The sequence below is a fragment of the Molothrus aeneus genome, chromosome 13, assembly GCF_037042795.1.
Source record: "Molothrus aeneus isolate 106 chromosome 13, BPBGC_Maene_1.0, whole genome shotgun sequence".
Taxonomy (NCBI): Eukaryota; Metazoa; Chordata; class Aves; order Passeriformes; family Icteridae; genus Molothrus; species Molothrus aeneus.
In genome coordinates, this window is record NC_089658.1 from 2448620 (window position 1) to 2469294 (window position 20675).

Consider the following 20675-nt stretch of genomic DNA (forward strand, 5'->3'; position numbering starts at 1 on the left):
CGCCCATTGGCTCCCACCGCCCAGTCCCGCCTCCGCCACTCTGAGCACCGCGTCCCGCCCCCGCAGGCCCCGCCCACCACCGTGAGGGCCGGAGCCTGGCGGGGTCCCGGCCCTTAAAGCGACCGCGGTACAGCCTCTTAAAGGGGCCGCGGCGGGCGAGCTCCGGGTTTCCTCCGCCCCGGGCGGGGCTCAGGCCACGCCGGAGCCACTCTGAGCTCCCGAGGAAAGCAGCCTGGATGTCAACCAGGCCCCAGGTTCCCTGCTGGCTCTCTCCCCCAGGCACGGAAACCCCAGCTCCCAGTTTCCCCCAGAAATGCTGGTAGAGCCCTCAGCCACTCCCCACCCCAAGAGATGCCTCCAGCCCTGTCATTGCCTCCCTTGAACGCCTAACGCCTGTAGAGCCCCTCCACCCCTGCAAGCAGCCCCAGTCCTAGGTACTCCTCCACTGGGACCCTCTCAAACTGCAGCAGATTCCCCCAGCCTCTGCAAACCCCCACACCAGACCCTCCTAATACCTGCAGATCCCAGACCGGACAGCCCAAGCCCTGCAGACTCCTTCACCAGATCCCCACCCAGAACCTTAAGCACTTCCCCACCCTCACAGACCTCCCCAACTCCTGCAGCCCTCCATCACCAGATCTCCCCCTACCCCTGCAGATCCCTCATGAACCCCCAAAGGAGCAGCTTAGCCCAGCAGGTGCTTCAGCTTTTCTTTATTGATGAACAGTTGTGCTCTCCACCCCAGGGCCCATCAGAGTGCTGGGTGAGGGGGGGGCTCTGGGGTGGTGGGGGAACATGACTAACACAGGAGACAACGCTGCAAGGGGAGCACGGGAAGCTCTGTGCATGGAGCCAACACCCTTCCCCTGCCCCCATTCCCCAAACAGCCAGCTCAGAAAGGCTGGATCTGCCTTGGATTGGGTCTGGAGAGGCATGTAGCCATTACAGGAGGAGGGAGTAGCAGCTTGCCTCGAGCAAGGAGGGGGTCCAGCAGAACCGTTGACTAAACATCGCCTCTCCCCTTCTCCAAAACCCTGCACCAGAGCCAGGGAAAGGGACATTTCACACTCTGAGGACAGTCACCAGGAAAGAGGAGTCCCAACAGCACGCAGGAACCTCCTACGCTGACTCCAACACACATCAAGGCAGGACTTTTAACTACAGGGAGAGATTTTTAAAAAACTAAACACTTCAAGTATATTTTTTTTAGTGATTTAAGGTCTCTTGCCCCTGCTGCTGCTGCACTGGGTGGTGTTTAGCAACCTACATCCACTCTAGGGACAAGGACAACAGCGCAAGCGATGGCTGGTCTACTGCAAGGGGAGACAGGGCAGTGGGGTGGTGGGAGGGGAGGGGCAGGGGGAGAAGGCCCGGTGGGCGCTCAGGGTACGGGCACCGCACGCATGGTGTTGGTGTAGCCAGAGCCGGGGCGCCAGCCCGTCAGCACGATCACCAGGTCGCCGCTCTTGAAGAACCCTCGAGCTTTGCCTAGGAGAGAAGAGGGGAGGCGTCAGAGCCCAGTCCCACCCTGGCTCCTTGCCGTGGGGCAAGTGTTCATCATCCACTCCCCGAGTCACTAAGGCTGCCTGTGCCACAGCAGCTGCGGCTTCAGGAGGGTATCAAAACCCCACCTTCCTGCTGCCCACCCATCTGACACCCTTCGCCTCTGCTATGGGGTTCTTTGCAAGAGAGCTTGAAATTCCACAGCACATGATTTGGAGGAGCGTAGGGACAGAGTCACCCCAATCCAGGCTTCCCTTGTCCCTCAGGATTGCTGAGTGTCACAGGCCTATCACTCACCACCCACCATAAACCCAACCTGGTCTTCTGTAGGAATTTCCTTTACGAAAGCTGTGCCAAACCCACCACCCCATTTCCCAACCAGATGTGGTTCTGCTCATGCAACCACTGCCCATTTCCCGTCCGGATCCAGTTACCACACAGGCAGCCAGCCAGTTCCTCTCTTCCCCATCACCAGTGTCCCCCAAGTATCAACCAGGTGCTCAGGGCCACCACATCCCACCAGAGCCATGTCCCAGGGCAGGGGGAGGGTGCCACTCACCAACATTCATGCCCAGGGCAACACGCAGGTCCACGTCCTCGGCCCAGGCGTCCAGGGCGGGGTCTTTGCAGAGCACGGGGAAGATGCCGCGGTACAGGTGGGCCTGGCGCGCCGTCTGCTCATTGCGCGTGATGGCGATGATGGGGGCGCGCGGGCGGTACCGCGACACCAGGTGTGCCGACCTGCAGGGACAACAGCCACATTGGGGCTCCACACAGCCACCACAGCCTCCGGAGAGACACCTGGCAACGGCCTGCAGGAGCACAGCAGCCCAAAGTCTGTCTGTCAGCCACCAGGGCTCCCCAAAACCTCTGGGGGGATGTGACCACACTGCACAAAAGCCACTCACCAACCAGCCTGATGCTCTGTTGGACTAGTCAATGAGGCAGACCACCACTGGCTGTCCCCACTGGTGGTGACAATCTCACCTCCAAGTTTAGCAAGTGCCATCAGGGTGTTTTGGTCCCTGAACAAGCCTTTACTTGTCTCCGTTGCTATGTTAGGGTGGCAAGGTGCCATTTATTCTGGCCTCCGCAAGCAGGCCTTGGCATCTCAACAGGGGTCCCTGAACGTTCCCTGTTTTGAGGAGCTCCCGGTTTTCAGGGTAGAAAGAGCCGGCGCCAGCAGCGCTGCCCAAAGCATGCCAAGGAGGAAGCCATCTGCCCCCCAGCCACCTACTGAAGCCAGCAAACAGGCCAGTTCCTCCACACAGAGCTCTGCTCCTGCACCTCATGGGAAGCAAATGCAACAGAGGCCAAAATTTATACTGGGAAGTTGGGCACAAAGTCTTTAAAAAACGCCTTAAAAGAGCAGCAGCACAGCCTGGGCGAGGACTAGACTACAGCTTCTCTTTCTCTGAGCACTGCTGCTGAGGGAGAGAATCTGCAAATGGATACAAACTGCAAGGCTATGGCATCTGCAGCTCCATCTTTTCAACAGACATGCTGGTGTCTCAACTTGCTTTTGCAGCATCATTTAGTCTAGCCAAGCTCAGCAACATTCAGATGCAAAGTTTGCTGCTTAAAGCAGGGGCCAGCAGACTGCTCCAAGCACCCAACCACACGTGCCAGCTCTCAGACAATCCTTCCCACAATGTCCGAGCCGCCTCCCGTGAGTTCCAGGAGATTCAGGTACTCACAAGGGTTAACCTAATCCACAGCTAAAAATATTCAAATATCAGAGTTCAAATCTCTTTAAGAAGGTCAAGTGTAAGGCTGGAACATTTGACCAAGAAACATTAGAAGCATGAGGACATCCAGAACTCGGTGCTTATAGTTCCCTCCTCATCCCTGCAGAAAATAATTTTCCGCTCAAAATAATTTTAAGCTGTACATTTTGGTGAAGGTTTCACCAATGGTCTGCATCTTCAGGTATGTGTGCTGCACTACTGTTTTGGTGTGAATCCAGTGTGAGAACTCCTGATTTCCTTCCAGAAAGCAGTCTGAGACTTATGGTCGGACGTGCTTTGGGAGCAGGCAGCCCAGGTCCTCTAGATGAAGAGCTGATCCATGAAGCTCCAGCTCCCATTCCACAACTGGAAGAACAAGTCTCTGCTTGGCAGCTGTCACCGTTGCTGGACAGAAATCCCAAACTACATTGTTCCAGCACTCTTCACCTGCAGCCACTGAGCTCATCTGGTGCTTGCCAGATGCCTGTCTGTGCAGAGATTACCTGCAGGCAGGGACAAGGAATCCTGGAAGAGGACATTTCCAACTCTCTCCATTTCCCTGCCTACCAATCACAGGCTGCACAGTCCCTCTTCAGCCCTTAGGCTCAGGCAAGCAGAGGCTGATGACTGCAAAGTCTAGCAAGGGACCAATAATTTGGATGCTACTAGAAAAGGCCAAAGCCTTGATTTAAAAAAAAAAAAAAAAATAGATTCTGCATCCACTGAACTTCTGCCTCACTGTTACATTGATGATTTCTTGCCAAGAAGTTTGAATTGAAGCTGCAACACTTATTTTCCCTTGGCTCTTCCAGCTGGCGCCGCTGCCACTTGCAGCAGTGAGGGGAGGCTGGGCTCGGAGCTGGTGCCACGCTGGCAGAGGCAGGCCGAGGACTCCAAGCGTAGGGATGTGTGTCCATCTCCCGAGGAACCACCACCGCAGGCACTGCCAGAACCTGACTCCACTGGTCTCTCAAAGCCATGGGATTCTCCTTCCCCCACCCTGTCACACAGCAGGCTCGACCTGGGGGCACCTGTCCCCTCCTACCTTCCAGATTTGGTGAGGACAATAATGGCCCCGCTGCAGCACTTGAAGGACGCTTCCACAGCGCCAACTGCAGCGGCCTCGGTGGGGTCGCAGTTGAGGGGGGTCAGACGACGCAGTTCCTCAAACAACTGCCTGTGAAAGATGGCGGCTTCGGCCTCCCGGGCAATCTACAAGAGCAACACGCGTTCGGAGACAACACTCACGGCAGGCACTCGGGCACGGGGCAGGGCGAGGCGCTCCGGCACAGGGTGCCACATCTGCACTGCCAGCCTGTGGCGTTGGCATTAACCAGCGAGCTCAGGTTAAGCTCACCCCAACAGCACGTCCCTGCAGAGGAACCACTCGATTCCCAAGGGTTGTTTTTCCAATGGTGGCACCTCGCCCTGTCAAGCCCACACTCATGTGACACTCATGCCAACTGCCAGGCACTCTCGCTCTGCTCCTGCCTGCTGGGATCCCTCCCTGGCACAGGGTCAGCTCACATGGCAGCGGTTACACAAGGTTGGCATGGGCAGTGAGCAGCTGGCCAAAGACTGCAGTGTTAGAGTGCAGCGTGTTTAGCCACAGGAAGGGCTGGCCCAAGCCCCCTCTCTGAGCCCTACCTGCCGGACTCAGTCAGGACTAGCAGGGCTGCAGCTAAGCCCTTAAAAGAGGCCTCCACGGCGCCCACCGCCATGGCATCGGCAGGGTCCCTGTTGTTAACATTGAGCCGTAAAATTTCTTCAAACAGCTGGCGATGGAACATTGCGGCCTCAGCCTCGCGGGCGATCTGCAGGCCCGAGTAGGAGGGAAGGAGGAGAACAGAGGAAAGAAAAGAAGGAAAGATATACCACAGGAACGTGAGATCATATTAACTTGCTTAATTGTCATAGTAGTGCATGCAAGAAGGTATTAAGGTGAAGCAGTGAAGCTTTTTGCCTCTCGGGTTTTCACTTTGCCAAATGAAACCAGGCTAAAATTCACCGTACCATGGGACTGGCAGGCCCCAGGCACTGGGCAGGCATTCCAAACATGGTATTTTTGTTGTATTTGGGAGTTCCAGCAGAGCAGGCAAACCTAAATTGCTTTTCAAGGAGCAGAACAAGCCAACTCAGAGCCAGACCGTGCTTTGTCATGGCTGCTTATGACTTCCCTGAGAGACTCTTATGCCACCTACCTGCCTGCCCATGGTCCTGCTTGCAATTTTGTAAAAGGGAATATCTGGCTTCCTTTCCTAGGCTCCCAACAGCACAGAGTGCTGCTGGAACAGTTTTCATGGAGCCAACATGCAAGTAACACATTTTAAATGTCACTCCTGAAGGTGGGAGACTGTTCTCTCACTCTTGTTACATTTAGATTAACTTCAGGGTCAATGAAGATTTAGTTTAACTTCAGAGTCAATGAAAATTTGGCTTCCCTTGAGAGCAAATAAAGATTTAGTTTGAGAGCCAACAAAGATTTATTTAAACTTGAGAGTCAATAAAGCTTCACATCCAAATGGGATACCAATTTCCTTTAGGTAACAGGGAAATAAACAGGAACAAGTCTTCTTTATAGGGCTGTCACAGATGTTGGGACTGTTTGTACAGTGCCAGATATGGAGAGATGAGAGGGACAGAGGCACAACTAAAGGCTTTGTGTTCTGGCTGAGCACTGGCAACAGGTTCAGCAACCTGTTCATCCCAGAATCCTGGGAATCATCATGTCTAATCATCTTGGAAAGCCTGACAACCTGATAAAGAAGGCTTGCAGAGACTAGAAAAGCATGCAAAGGTTCATGATCTTCTCAAGGACAACTTCACCCAGTTACTCCACAAAGTGAACAGCTGCTACACAAAGCATGACAAGTTCGTGTTGAATTGGAGACTGATGTGCCATCACAGTGAAAGCTTTGGAGTTAGAAAAATCAGAATTTTGCTACTCTAGTGTTAATGAATTATTTTATGTGATGCTGGGAATCATCCCTTCCACAGTTATCAGTTTAAGCCAAAGTAGTTAAGTATCTTAGGTCTAAAAATAACAGGACACAGGCAGCAGGCCAGAAAAGCAGGCCAGTGCCAACTTGTCCTAAAGCATATTGTTACTGCTGGATTTAGATAAAAGGGGAGTATTTGCATCACAACACTTACTCCAAATGCAGGAGCTGGAAGTCTGGCAGTTTATTTTCAGCTCCTGCACAAATGCAGCAGGTCCATGTAACACAGAGAGCAGATCTGATTTTAGAGGGAAGTCTGCACTCCCCATGTGTAATGGAATGTGGGAATACAGGTGTCTGCTTTGACAGCAGCTGCAGAGGGGCACAGCAACCCCTAACTTCACCCCACAGCTGGATCTGCTCAGACAGGAATAGCTATAGAGGGTTTCCAGTTGGTGCACGGATGGAGATACCAGGGAGGTGGGAGAAGGGAAAATGGAGAGGCTGTTTAAACCTTGGTCCCATCAGGCAGCATAGCATGGCTAGGCTGGGCTTTGAAGTGTGGATCCTGGAGTGGAATGGGAAGCATGCCCACTCCCACCTACAGCAATCAGCCTGCCCAGTATTTGGAAGTTTGCTACTGCCCACTTCAGATGGTAACATCCACCTGCTCCAGCCATGCTGCAGATCCCCAGACCATGGTTACAAAGACATTGTTGCTGGGCTTGACTAACAAGAACTGAATTAGCTCAGAGGAAAGATCTTCACTATACTGGCATGTGCTCCTACCATAAGAGTTGGGACCTTGCTGCCTGGAACATCTCGCACTTAGTCAATCTGTATTTCAATTTCTGCACAGTGTTAAAGCCTTCAGTGCTTCTCCAGGAGCCCTGGTGGAATGAACACCATGCCCAGGTCTGTAGGAAGAGGGAAGCACATGCAACAGATCCTCAAATCAAGCTACAGGTACAATAGAGCCTGCCCAGACCAAAGAATTAATGCCAGGATGGAAACCCAGGTGGAAGGTTTGCTGCAGCAAGTTCCCAAGTCTCGGTAGGCAGTTGATCCTTGTGATTTAGGGGTTGGAAAAGGAGGGAGAAGCTTTAAGGTGCACTAGTATTGGTTAGTGAAGTTAGTTATATTTGGCCTGTAAAGGAGCACCACTGCCCACTGATTGTAAGCTGTATTTTGCATTTGCCTCATGCAGAAAAACACCACTCCATACTGAGGTGAAAGATGTTTAGGTAACACACTGCAAACCAACACTGGCTGAGTTGAATAACCTATAGAAGCTGAATTACAAATAAAACTGGTGAGAGTTAGAACTTGTGATGTGATTCACATTGTGTTGTGATTCACAGCACTGGTAACTGGGGAGCAGCAATGCCCACAGGTACTTGACATGAGGCTTTTATCAGCTGAAACACGAACTTGAAGCAGAGCAGAGGTTTCTGGCAGTTCAGGCATGTAAAAATATGGTGCTGTCAGTACTCATGCAACAAACCCCCCAACCCCCAGCACACAGCAGGTGCTGAATGCAACAGTGCTGTAAATCACCCTCAGGAGCCTCCCCACCCCCTCCCATGCAGGACTCAGCAAAAACCTTTTATTATCTATAGATAAACTGCTTAAAGCAGCTCCTTGACCCTGCAGAAGTTTAAGGCATTTAATATGCCACTGCAATAGGACATTGGACGAAATTTCTATTGAGGTAAAGGCAAAAAGAAATTTAAAGTTTTATATCTCAGCACTACAGAGCAGCTCTCAGCTCTGCTTGGCAAGTTTGGAGCACACAAAGTGAGATTCCGAGCCCTCAGAACCACGTTTGTTCAAAAAAAAAAAAATCACCCACAGCAGAGTGCAAGACAAAAAATGGCAATTTTAGGCAGCCATTTCAGCCTTTGAGTGGCCAGCTGAGGTGGCCAAGAGCAAGGTGGTGTCCCTGTCCCCAGCAGGGCAGGGCAGGCAGTACTCACAGCGTGCTGCATGCGCACAGCCTCCAGGGGATAGTCTCCCTTGGCTGTTTCCCCGGACAGCATGATGCAGTCCGCGCCATCCAGGACGGCGTTGGCCACGTCGCTGCCCTCAGCACGGGTCGGGCGAGGCTTCTTGATCATGCTCTCCAGCATCTGGGAGAGAACAAACCCACAGGCATCAACACACTGCCACAGGAAGGGGCTGCACTTCAATACTCCTTATGGCTTGGGTACAAAGTGGGATGCAGCCTCAGGAATCCAGGAGTTCTCCAGGGGTATGGAACAGAAAGAGAGTCTGGTCCCTAAACCAGCTTTGTTCTCCATCAGTAAGGAAAACAATCCATTCCATTTTATACCCATTCCACATTTACTCCTTTTCCAGGCAGATTTAAGCCACACAACATCCCAGACAAAATACTCCAACCTTCCACTTCAACTTCTCAGCACAAAGCTTGGTCCAAGGAACTCTAAGCTCTCTAGAGCAGTGTGGCATTAGATGCATTTATGGAAAGCTCAAATCCAGTCATACATTCTCAAATTTGGGGATTATATCATCCAGAAATCATAATGAGCAGGATCTGCACCAGTGAAGTCACTTTCCCCCAACACAGGAGTTCAAATGCTTTAGACAACACGTACAGGGCAGTAAAATCAGAACAGTTAACTCCACCAGCTTTCTAAGCATCCCCACTTGAAAGAGTGGAAAACGGGACAGCTTTCCATGAGGTGAGCACTTCCTAATCCCTTTCCACACCCCATTTCTGGCCAGCTCTCCTGTCTTCCTCGGGTGCTGAGCTTCCCCCCAGCTGGAGCTCACCACTTGTTTAAACACTGTTTGCTTCACCCATAGGACATTGCCTGAGGTTGTGTTTCAGCTGTATTTCTGTAGCAATACAGGAAAAAGGAGCACATGCCACTGTAAATCCAGAACCTTTTTTAATGATTACTGTCTAAAGAAGTCTTCACTTCCACAGCCGTGTGCAGAGCAAGGACAGCCAGGAAACCAGTCCTCCCAGTGCTCAAGGACTGTGCAAATGATCCCTATTCACTCCCAGAAAAAGGAGAAGGATCCTTTACTCAGTTCCTTCTGAAGCTGCAGTGCGGGTACATTTTCTAAAATACTTGGGAACCCCAGGAAACCCCTGCCAGGCAGGGATGAGTTGCCACAAGATGCCAAGGAAAAGCATGTGCCATTCTTCCCAGGAATTTGCAAGGTCAGCCCCAAAGGCTCATTACCACGTGATGTTTTGAGGCATATAACCTTTGGCAAGTGGTCCCATAATCTAACTGGGAAAAGATCCCAAAGACAGCAATGCCTAAAAATATGAGCTTTCCAGCTATGAGCAAAACTTCTCTACATCTCACTCTTTAATCAATGCCATCAACCCACGGCTGCCCCAACATTCCCTCCTGGGTAGACTCTGGCAGTGAGGAGCCAAAGGTGGTGTTTCCAGTACCTGAGTGGCACAGATGATGGGTTTGCCAGCCCTGTTGCAGCGCCCAATCATCATCTTCTGGGCGAGGAAGACTTTTTCAGCTGGGATCTCGATTCCCAGGTCACCGCGGGCCACCATAATGCCATCACTGGCCTCCATGATCTCATCAAACCTGACAGTGAGAGAAGAGCTGTGTTACCCCATTTGTTCTGCAAAGCACCTTCCCATCTGTCTGTCCTCCTCTGAAAGGAGCACTCAGGCTTTTCATGGGCTGTTTGAGTTCTTGCAAGGCCAAGGAAGGAGGAAGAAAACCAGAAGCAAGGCACAGCACATATTCAGTGCTACACAAAGCTGCCTGAAGCTACAAAAAGGGAGTGTGAGTTGCTTTATTTCAGCGTGACAAACCCAAAGCATCCCGCGCACAAAGCTCACCTGCGCACACCCTCGTGGTTCTCGATCTTGCTGATGATCTTGATGTTCTTCCCTTTCTCCCCCAGCACCTTCCTGACAGCGTGGACATCAGCAGCCTTGCGGATGAAGGAAGCAAACACCATATCCACGTTCTGCTCCACACCGAATTTTAGGTCCTGAATGTCCTTTTCAGAGACGGCGGGCAGGTCGACGGCAGCGCCGGGCAGGTTCACGCCCTTCTTGCTGCCGAGCATGCCGCCGTTCTCAACCTCTGTCATGACATAGTCCTTCCCTGAAACACAGGTTCCCATGGTCAGTGTTTACAGGACAGCTCCTGCTACCAACAGCTCCCACACCACCTCCCTGCCTGGGAACTGCACTGTCAACAGCGGCACACGCGATAAAAAGCACATCCCATCTCTTCAGAGCACTTCTGTACCACACAGGCTGGCAGTTCATCCTTGGGAACACAATAGATCGGTGTAAAACAACTTCTAGGCTGTTCCTGGATAAGATAGCAGCTGTTCACTGTAGGAGGTTGGGATTGCCTCCCCCAAGAAAAGCTTGCAGGCTGCAATTTTGCACACAGAGCCCTGCAACACCAAAGCCTCGCCTCCCACTCCCTACATGCTCACAGATTGAGAGGCTTGAGGCTACAGCAGTTTAGGCAGCATTATAAAGGGAGTATTATGGAAGTAAACTTGCCTCTACATTACCAGTTAAAACTAGTTCTGTCTCTTAACTACAAAACCCAGAGTCTGTGCTGTAAAACTAGTTAAAGCTTTCATTAAGAACATGAATTAGCCTGGCTGATCACAAATAGTGGTATGGCCCTACCACACATTCCCTTTGAAGATGGGGTTTTGATGCCAGCCCAGTGAAACCCAGCTGAAGTTAAATTTTGGAAAGTTCCTACACTTTCCAAAGAAAGTGTATCCTGAGATAGAGAAATTTAGCTCGAAGTCTCACTAAACCATCAAGAACCATGTTCTCCTTTCTACAGCTGCAATCTATGAAACAGTTACTGGAGGGAAACCACAAGTATGTCCTGAGGAACACACAAGCAGACAGAGCTAAAATGGCTGTTACCCACCTTTCTCTTTAACCACCAAAGAAATCAGACCATCATCCACATAGACTTTGCTGCCAACTTCTACAACTTTGATGAGATTCTTGTAGTCCACCCAGAGCGTGTTCTCATCACAGTTCTCCATGAAGGCATCGTCCAGGGTCACTTTGAGCTGTGCGCCCTTCTTCAGCTCCACTTCTGCTGTGCCACTCTGTGTGACAACAAAACCAGTAAAAACCAGTACACCACCACCTCGCAGCCCACAGCAATCTGTCAGAACTTTTGGGAGGTGGTTTGTTACCTCATTTCCTACAATATTATTTTGTTTGGAAATGGCCACAGGTTTAACACAGTATCGAGTCTGTGTGGTGAAAAAAGTGTGATAAAAAAAAGCAACTTACTCCCTTAATGAGGCCAGTTCTGATTTCAGGTCCCTTGGTGTCCAGTGCAATGGCCACAGGTCTGTAGGTGATGGGATCAGAGGCAAAGCTCTCTGTGGCTTCTCGCACGTTCTTGATTGTGCCCTCATGATACTGGCAAGAAAAGAAAAAAGATGGAAATGTTAAAGCTGGTTCTACTTGGCTGCTTACAGAAAAGATCCCAGTATATCCCAGAGGCTGCCCAAGCTGACTGTTCTGCTCCCAGTCTCAGTTCTACCTTCAAAATTTAACCCAGACAAAGCTTCCTGTAATAGTGCAAGGATACAAGAGCCTTCCTGCCATGAAGGAGTCTGGAAGTTATCTGGTGTGCCCTCAGCTCTAATTCCAGAAGGACAACCCAAGGAGACAGTCCCAAGGTCTGGCTGAAGTGATTTTTCATGAGGACACACATCTGCCAATCAAAGGCAGCTCACCAACCAAGAGGCCTTTAGGAGTAACTTTTCCAAAAGCTTACCTGAACACCTGCCTATTCAACACAGCAGAACATTCACAGCACCAGCAGCTGGGTAACTGTGTGAATTCAAAGAGACCTGATGGCAGAAGAATGTCACAGTGCCACACATGGCTGTGCTCCTCCTCCCATCAGAGCAAGGGAAAATGCCTCTCCACACTGCTAGCTCCCACACACACTTCCAGCCTGACCCACTATCAGTCCTGCAGGTGGACAGGCTTTTCACTCTTTGGCCTGAATTCCCACAGATAAAGGACTTGCTAAAATAAGGTTATCCATGTAAATATTTACAGTTTATTTCCGGAGTCAAAGCAAACACAGACAGCTAAATAGTCCAGCACCACACACCTGGCTTCCAAACCTTGTTTGGGAGAGCATTTTGCTAAATGCTGCCAGTTTTTAGATAGTTTTGTGACAAAACCCATGCCAGCTCCCTCAAATGTGGTACAGATGGCCAAGAGATCAATTTACTTTCCTTGTTTAAAGAGCATTAAGAGATAACCTCAACTACTTACAACTAGTAAGAGTTGTGTAACACTTGACAGAGTCTAGCAGATAACACATACCCTTTCCTCTCTGTGGCACGTGAACTGATGGAGGTTGACCTGAGTCACCCCAAACACTCGGTTCCCTCGTGTCACTCACTCACCCCAACACGAGCCCTCCACACTGACTTCAATATCTCAGGGATGATAAGCCAGCACCAGGAAGGTTGGACTGGAAAAAGCCATGCTGAAGTTCACATGTGTGCCCTTAGCCAGAAATACCTAACAGCTGATAACTCTTTATAGCAGGAAAATGAGTCAGTTTATTGACAGTGTGCAATCTGGGATTGAGTCGGCCTTGACCCTTCCAGGGACAGCAGCTGGGGTGGATGCAGCACAAAAAGCATGCCCTGACAGTGCCACAACACTTATCTGAACCTAATCATCTGATATTTCCATTTTAGTGTGATACCAAGGACTAACTGGCTCCTAAGAGTCTGACTTTCTGAAGAGTTACACATGCAGAACAGGAATGCAGGCAGAACTGGAGGTAAAAGCCATTTTTAGTCTATGTAAAGGGGAGCCAAGTGGGTGCCAAAGCACCTCTTGTAAAGCTCAAGCCCTGGTAAATGCTTTGGGGGGTGGACACAAAAACTGAAGCACCTGTGACAGATGGAAGCTCTTTGGGCCTTCACTGGAAATGAGGGCATTTTGGAGGAGCCAGGAGGGGACACAAGCTCAGGACTGGCTATGCCTGATGGTCACACTCTGCAGGTGACAGCCACCCCAGAGCCTGCAGTTGGCTTTGTTGGTGTGAAATGTGTGATTAGACCTCACACAACGCAGGAAAACCTCAGCCAAGTTTACAGAATGCAGCAACTGGGCAATAACGGTGTCAGAATTCCCAGTTTCAGCCTGGCCACCAAGTCCCTGATCTGTCACCTGGCCCAAGAGCCACCCAGGTGCAAGGATTTGCCTCCTGGGATGCAGTTACTCCACATTATTCTTTCTCCAGGCTGATTTCCCAACTGCAAGACATGCACTGACACTATCCCAGTGTGGTTAGTCAAGGTCTGATGGTTGCCCACAGTTAAGTATCAGCCCTTTTGATCCTGACACTGCCCTGTGCTCATTAAAGGCTACCCGGGTGAGAGGCCAAGCTGTTGCATACCACAAGGCTCATGGGTCACTAAGTAAAGCCACCTACAGCTGCTACTGGGTGACATTTTGAAAGTTGGAAAGCAGCCAGGGTCAAAAAAAACCCCAAAAAACCTCAGCAGAATGGGATCCTCAGCTCCTCCAGTATCACTGAGGGTGTCAGCTATTTATAGCAATAAGGGCTTGACTGTCAAGGAGTGTTGATTTCTTCTGACCTTATTTTTTTGAGCTCACCACACCATGTCCCAAGCTCCACGGTGGGACCTTCCAGAGCGCCAGGAATGCATCTGGAGCAGCTGGTGAGCCAGAAAACCTAGGGGCCCATTCTTCCCACTGAGCACAGTAATTACCTCAAAATCACCAATAACAGATGCCTTTTGATCAGGGTCATTCACGGATCACCTGCTTGCAAAATCCCCAGCAATGCAACAAAAAGTGAGATTAACTGATAGTGTGACCTCCTGCAGAGGTGAAAACAGGGAGAGGTCTTCTCAGCTTCTGCTCTCACCGGGAAGCAGCAGCTTTGGGAACAGCAGGATATGAGGAAGAACTGAAGGATTTCATGGCAAGCCGTTGGCACACAGTGTCAAGTATCAGTTACCTGGCACCCCGCTACAGGGCAGGGCGTGGAATTGAATTGCTTTCAAAATGGCTCACAAAATACACTTCAATGTTATCAACAGTGACGCAGGCTCAGTGTGTACAACCAACATGCCTTCCCCAAAAGCAGCTATTGGACCTTGCCACAGCAGGGATGGTCTGGATGAAGCTGGATTTCCTTCCTCCCTAAGGACAGGCTCAGCAGACACACAGGGCTGTAGCAGCTCAGACCACACCCTTACCTCATGGGTGCCGTGAGAGAAGTTGAGGCGGGCAACGTTCATTCCAGCTTTAATCATTTCCTTCAGCTTGTCCACAGAGCGGGAGGCCGGGCCTAGGAGGAAGAAACAGTTTGAACATTAACTTTAGAAAAATACTGAGGTAACCCACACAGACCAGGCTGTTTCCTGTGGAAGAGAAAAGGTAAATGGATACAGCATTGCTCAGCGCTGCAGCAGCAAATATTGTTTTAACTTGCCCACGGAGTGCAGCAGAACCCAAGCGATTCCCATTTCCCTGGATACTGGATTCACTCCCAGCAGTAACACAGGTTAGGCAAACATGGGAAAGTCATGTTCCTTCACCACACAAGATCAGCCCTGGCAAGGGATGAAAGTCAGATCCTTCTCACAATTTCCCTCCTAAGTTTCACCAAGGTGTGGGCTCCTAGCTGCAATTCTCTCCTGTCTAGGAATAGCCTACCAATGGTGCAGATGATGCCGGTGTTCCTGGCGATGGTTGGCTCCGAGTCGATGTCCAGGCGGCACATGTGCTCCAGGAAGGTGTCTGCCATGGCAGCATGCAGCTGCTGGGTCTGGATGGCCCCTGCATCATGGTGCTTCGACATGGTTGCTAGATTCCTGTGTCTGGAAGGGAAGAAAGAGGTGCCAGGTTTGGGAATTACCCACCCCAAACTGCCCATCAAGCAGAGACACCAAGACAACAATGTGATGAATATGGAGGTAACAAGAAAGCTGCTACTGGGTCAAGCTATCTTTATATTCCTATTTGAGAATCCTAACAGGCAAGGCACATTTCTATTTCCATGTCATCCCCCACATGGACCGCCCAAAGCTCACCTGCCTTCTATGCAGATGTTCCCTTCATAGCTTCTCTTCATTGCCAGTCTTCCCTTGGAGCTACACAACGCAACAAAATTCAAGCACTTGAGTGCACAGACAGGCAGAGGTTCTGCCTCCTCCCTCCCAGCTCTCCACTCATTTCTCCAACAGGCCTCAACTGCACATCCCATCCCACACGGGACCGGGGCAGCTCGGCACTGGCGTGACTGCAGCACGCCCAGACATGGGCAACCTTCTGCCCAGGAGCACCTAATCACAGCAAAGTCCACATAAGCCTAAACCCCATCCTCTAAGCCTGGACAAGCAAGCAGACTTGAGTTGATTGAATGCAATACTTTGGCAGAGAACACATAAAAGACTGAAGATTTAAGACACTCCAAGTCCCTCTTTGACTGAAGATGCGGCAGGTCTCCCCCATGTCCTGCACTCCCCTTCACCTACAGCACCAAAATTTATCATGAGGTTTAAAACTGCTCGTATTTTTCAACATATGGATTAAAAAACCTCTCTGAACTCAGGCTGTTTGCCCCCTCTGGACTAGAGAGTTTCCAAAACAGCAGGACCAGCCTATTCTTTGGGAACCAACCTATCCTTCGAAGAGGAAGCTGAGCTGAAGCTGAACAGTCCACTGGGATGGGAGAACATTCATTTCACAGCAGTGCTGGTGCCTCAGGCATTTCTAATTGCAATAATTTTGTTCTCAAGCAGTCGTGGCAGCTCAAAGCTTTGTCTCTTGGACCTGCCCAGGCTAAAATCTCAGCACTACAAAAGCCTCTGGTAAAAGAGTGATGCAAGGTGGTGGCTACTGGCATGGGCAGATCACTCGTTTTGTCTTTAAAGATTGGTTTAGCTTCAAACATTGTGTTCTGGGCACACAGGTGAGACTCAGAGCAGACATGAGCAGCCTTCATGTCCAAGATGTGCTTACAGAAACACGGGGGTTTCTGTAAAAGCTGGGACAGAGCAGGAATAGAGCTGGCCTTTTGTTCTGTCTGCCCCAGGCAGACAAAGGCCACCAATCAAACACAGAATGGTGTGAGGGGCACACACCAGCCAGCTCAGCATATCCAGCTTTGACACGGAGGCACCAATAACCCCACAACCCCTGGCAGAGCTGGGAGCACTGAGCACAGTGAAGGGCAGAGCGAGCCCTGCCAGCCTGCTCCTGATGCTCCTCCCCTGCTCCGCAGCCCTTCCTCACGTACGTGCAGATCCTCTCGCAGGCAGCCCTGACTCACCCTCGCCGCGCTGCCATGCGCCACACAGCATCCAGGCCAGCAAAAACCATAATTTGACCTGGCAAAGCTTTTTTTCCCTCAGCCCTGCCAAAAGCTGCTGATTCACTGGAGTGACTACAAGAAGGTCTGCCCACATAAAAAGCCCAACGAAGTCTCATTATTATAGGAAAACCCTCTGGTCAGTTCTAAAACATTGTGTTTCAGCCCTCTAACACTTGCTGTTTCACCCTCGACACCTGCAGAGCAGTGTCAGGTTCCTTAGATGCCAAAAAAAACAAGCTTTTACTGGGAAATCACCTCCACGCACAGGCAATCGGGTTTGCACAGCTTCTAGGAACAAGAGGAATACTGAACAAGGGATCCCAACACGGAAACTGCAGCCAGAGCACAGTTTGGAAGTTTATAAAAAATAGTCAAGTGAATGCTCCCTGCCTCATGGAAATCCCCCACCCACTCATGTCATTTGCAAATATAACTTTAACACCCTTGAAGTCTTTATAAAGAGAAAGGAAAAGTTCACTTCCCAGCCTGTATCCTCTTCACAAGATTTTCCAGCAGGTTCAGAGGGCTCAGAAAAATTAACTGCAGACAGAGTGACCTTGTCCAGGGGCGAGAGCAGAGACGCAGGAGCCAGAAAATATCCCAAACACCCATCTGTCCACAGCACCATGCCCACGACCACCAGGAGTCTTTTCAATACTCCCTCCTGCCTTCCACCACCGTGCATTTACAAAGCATCAACTGAGTTTTACTGGAATGACCAGTCTCATATTTATAACAGGAATGTCTGGCATTTCCCACTACTCCGCTTTTTTTAACATCAAACAGAGGAGCAAGGACTTTAAGGACACCAGAAAACACAGAGCACTCAGTCTGGGCAGATTGAGGAAGAGGGGGTGAGCAATACCCTACAATGCCTGAATGTTTCCAGCACTGAATAAACCTGAATTCATTCCTCAAGGAGTAACGATTAAATCCCCAAATTTATTACTTGGCCTGCCCATGCTTCAGGCAGGGTGTCACAGTGATCTCTGGTATCTCCACAGCTCCAGAATATTCCAGACTGAGCCATCTGAGGTCGGGACTGGTTTTTACTGTAGCCAGGTGAGTAACTCCAGCCAGCCCAGCCCATCCCATGGGTCAGATGAGAGAAAGCCTGAAATCACGGTCACTCTGGATATGCCCCCTGGGGATGGAGAAAGGAGAGGGAGCAGCAATCCCCACCCAGGCAATCCCCACCCAGGGCCAAGTCTTTGCTGTTACTGGTGACAAAGGGAAGTAGAAACTGCAGCAGGGGCTGTCCCCAGGCCACAGCCAGAGCTGTGTCACTGCCTGCAGGAGCTCCAGCCAGGAGGCTCCCAGGGGGCGATGATTCGGGATTTACTAGTCAGCCTCACTTACACAACCTCACGGATGCTGCAGAACAAGGCTGCTCATGCCCAGTGACCCTGCCCAGAGGCAGAAATGGTTTGAGTTAGTGCTCAGGGCAGGGTTATGAAACCAGGCAGGCCTTCAGATTCTCAAAAGACGCCTAGAAAAACATCAGCTTTGCTCATTCCAGAAGCTGAAGGCACTCAACAACAGAGAAATGCAGCTCTGCAGAGCAGCAGGTTTTTACCCTGGCCTGGCATCCCCTCTCCCAGGGACAGCACATTCCTGCCAGGCAGCTGGTGCTGGAGGTGGTGTCTCGTCGTTACATAAGGACAAAATGGCCACCCCAAAATTCCAGCCCTTTTCTGCAAGCCTGGATGGAACCCAGGAGCCAGCACCTGCTCCTGGCTGGCCGATGCTCTCCCCAGCATTGAGCTGCGGATCCACGGGAGGAGAGACCCACAACGGAGACGCCTCTCCAGCTTTTTGGCTAAGGGGAACAGGAAGATCAGGCTGGGTCTGGCACCTTCCCCGTGTGCTGCTGGCTCAGCTGAGCTGCCCTCCCTGGAAAGCTTAACTAAAAAAAATAAGAGGAGGTGGCAAGCATCGGATGTTTGGTGACGAGAAAGACTTATCTGATCTCGAGGGTATTTGTAGGACACACCTACAGGCTTAACCTTGCAGAGGACAAGGAGCCCTTCAGCTTGGCAAAAAGCACCTGGCTGCCTTCAGGCAAGCTGTAAAAACCTGCTTCACAGGTTAAAATAAAGCTTGGGGGTTTTCACATTGAACTAGGCAGAAATGTAGACCACTGACTGCACTGCATCCCCTTTCCAGGATGGAGATCGCTGCACGTGGCAGCGCCCCGGTACTGCAGCCCCATTCCCTACGTGCCATCCATCACCACCCGCTGCGGCTCCATCTTCCCCCGGGAGAACAACGGCCGGGAGGGAGATAAAGGACAGAGCACGTGCTCCAGCCAGCCTGGGAAACCTCTTATTCCCTTTAAATTAAATTATCAACTTGTTGGGTGGAAAGGGAATTAAGGCCGGCGGTGGATCACTACGGCTAACAGCAATAAATAAATAAAGGTTTTAATAACAGCTTTAGATATATAAAACAGTATGTAATTTTAAAAAATAATAAAAAAATAAATAAAACCACCGCAGGCTGCTGCAGACTCTCCAAGCTCTTTATCTAGTGCAAGTGAAGTTTCTCAGAAGGGTTTCACAGGCAGAAGTCCCCGGTTCAAGCACGTGGCTCACAGCAGCGCTTCCTGCCTAGCACAAAAACCTTCTGCTTAATCCGGTGATGGGCTGGAAACCTGCTGGCACCAGTACAGACCATTAACCCATCGAACGCCTTGTTATTGGCCAGAATTCTGCTCCATAAGCAGGCATAAAATTACACTCTTTAGTGGGTTTTATGGTTGTTTTTTTTTTTTTTGGTTTGGTTTTTTAATTAAGCACTTCGAATTGCACAAGTTCCTGGACGTGTCTGAGTAACCAAAAATTTGTCACTGCACCTTTGAGCCAAGGTAACTCACGATGAGCAGCAGGAAATTTAACAGTTTAACGTGACAAAAACCTTCACAAAACACTGATTTTTTTTTTGTTAACCTGGGCCTCTCTGATACCGAACTGCCTTGTCAGAACAAAAGCACGTTTTCAGAGATTGCCGTCTACTTTTAGTAGTCTGAGGAGACAGTCGGGAGGCTGCCATTGTCCGCCGACAAAAGCGCTATTCATGCCTTGGTAGCTCTGCAAAGGGGGTTTAAACACGTTTGAAAGGTTCAGAAAAACTATCTAAATCAATTGGATGTGTTTAAGCCGGCACAATTACGGGAGAAGATAAATTCAGAAGGGGCCTTCTCTTCTCGGAGGGGGCCGGGAAAAGGCTGCAGCATCAGTGGTGGGTGCAGTGAGCCGGGCGCTGATTTAAGCTGATGCCCTTTGGGGAACTGCCGGCTCTTACGTGAGTGCGGGCACGGGGGGGGGAGGCGGCCCAGCGCCTCACTCCGTCTGCCTCTGACTCAGCCTCGCAGCAGCTCCTCCCGCACTGCCCGGCCCGGGCGGCAGCCGCAGCGGCGCCCTGCGCTCCGTTTAACGGCACGGCCGCCGGGCCCCCGCGGGGCTCCCCGCTCCTGCGTGCCCCACTTCATTCACCCGAGCCCTCGCACCCCAGACCGGACCCCCGCCGCCGCCCTCCCCGTGCGCGGAGCGGCCGTTTCCCGGTGTGGGCCATGGGGAGATGCTTGGAGCGGGCGTTCCCCGGCGCGGGATCGGAAGGGATGCTCGGAGCGGGCGCTCCCCAGTGCCGGGTCACGGGGGGATGCTCGGAAAGGGCGTTTCCCGGTGCGGGATCTCGGGGGGATGCTCGAGGAGGCAGAGATGGGGACGCGGGGCTGGGGCTGCCGGCAGCCACGTGCTGGGCGCCGCGAGCCCCCCGCGCGCCCCCTCTTCAACCGTCCCGTAGGGCGCGCGCCCCCTCCCCTCAACCGCCGCCCGGTGGGACCTTCTCCCGGCGGCGGAAATATGGGCATAACGGCGGTACCGGCGCGACCGGCCCCACCGCTCGCAGCCCCTCAGGACGCCGTTACCTACCGCCGTTGAGTCACGCCGCTACCACGTCCTTTCGCTCTGAGCACCGCCGCCGCTCTGAGCGCCGCCCCCACACGCTCCGTCAAAATAATCCCGGCTGGTCGAAGCACCGCCCCCCTCATATCCCTCCGCCGGCCGCCCTGCCGGGGCCGGAGCCCGCTCGGCAAGGGCGGGGCGCCGGAGCTACTT

General features: G+C 51.5%; 1 protein-coding gene across 3 annotated transcripts; it reads right to left on the bottom strand.

Moving 5' to 3' along the window:
* Positions 1 to 698: 698 nt before the first annotated feature.
* PKM (pyruvate kinase M1/2) lies at positions 699 to 20587 on the bottom strand. Of its 3 annotated transcripts, none has more exons than XM_066559019.1 (11): positions 20490 to 20587; positions 14898 to 15061; positions 14438 to 14529; positions 11463 to 11594; positions 11086 to 11272; positions 10014 to 10284; positions 9603 to 9753; positions 8146 to 8298; positions 4878 to 5044; positions 2063 to 2244; positions 699 to 1488 (listed from the first exon to the last, which is right to left on the bottom strand). In XM_066559019.1, exons 2-11 carry the CDS (start codon positions 15040 to 15042, stop codon positions 1382 to 1384), a joined length of 1587 nt encoding a protein of 528 aa, XP_066415116.1. In that variant the 5' UTR covers positions 15043 to 15061; positions 20490 to 20587; the 3' UTR covers positions 699 to 1381. The 3 variants fall into 3 exon arrangements, with proteins under 3 accessions (XP_066415116.1, XP_066415117.1, XP_066415115.1); XM_066559020.1 differs by having other exon boundaries at positions 20486 to 20570; XM_066559018.1 differs by lacking the exons at positions 4878 to 5044; positions 20490 to 20587 and adding an exon at positions 4276 to 4442.
* Between the last annotated feature and the right edge of the window lie 88 nt (positions 20588 to 20675).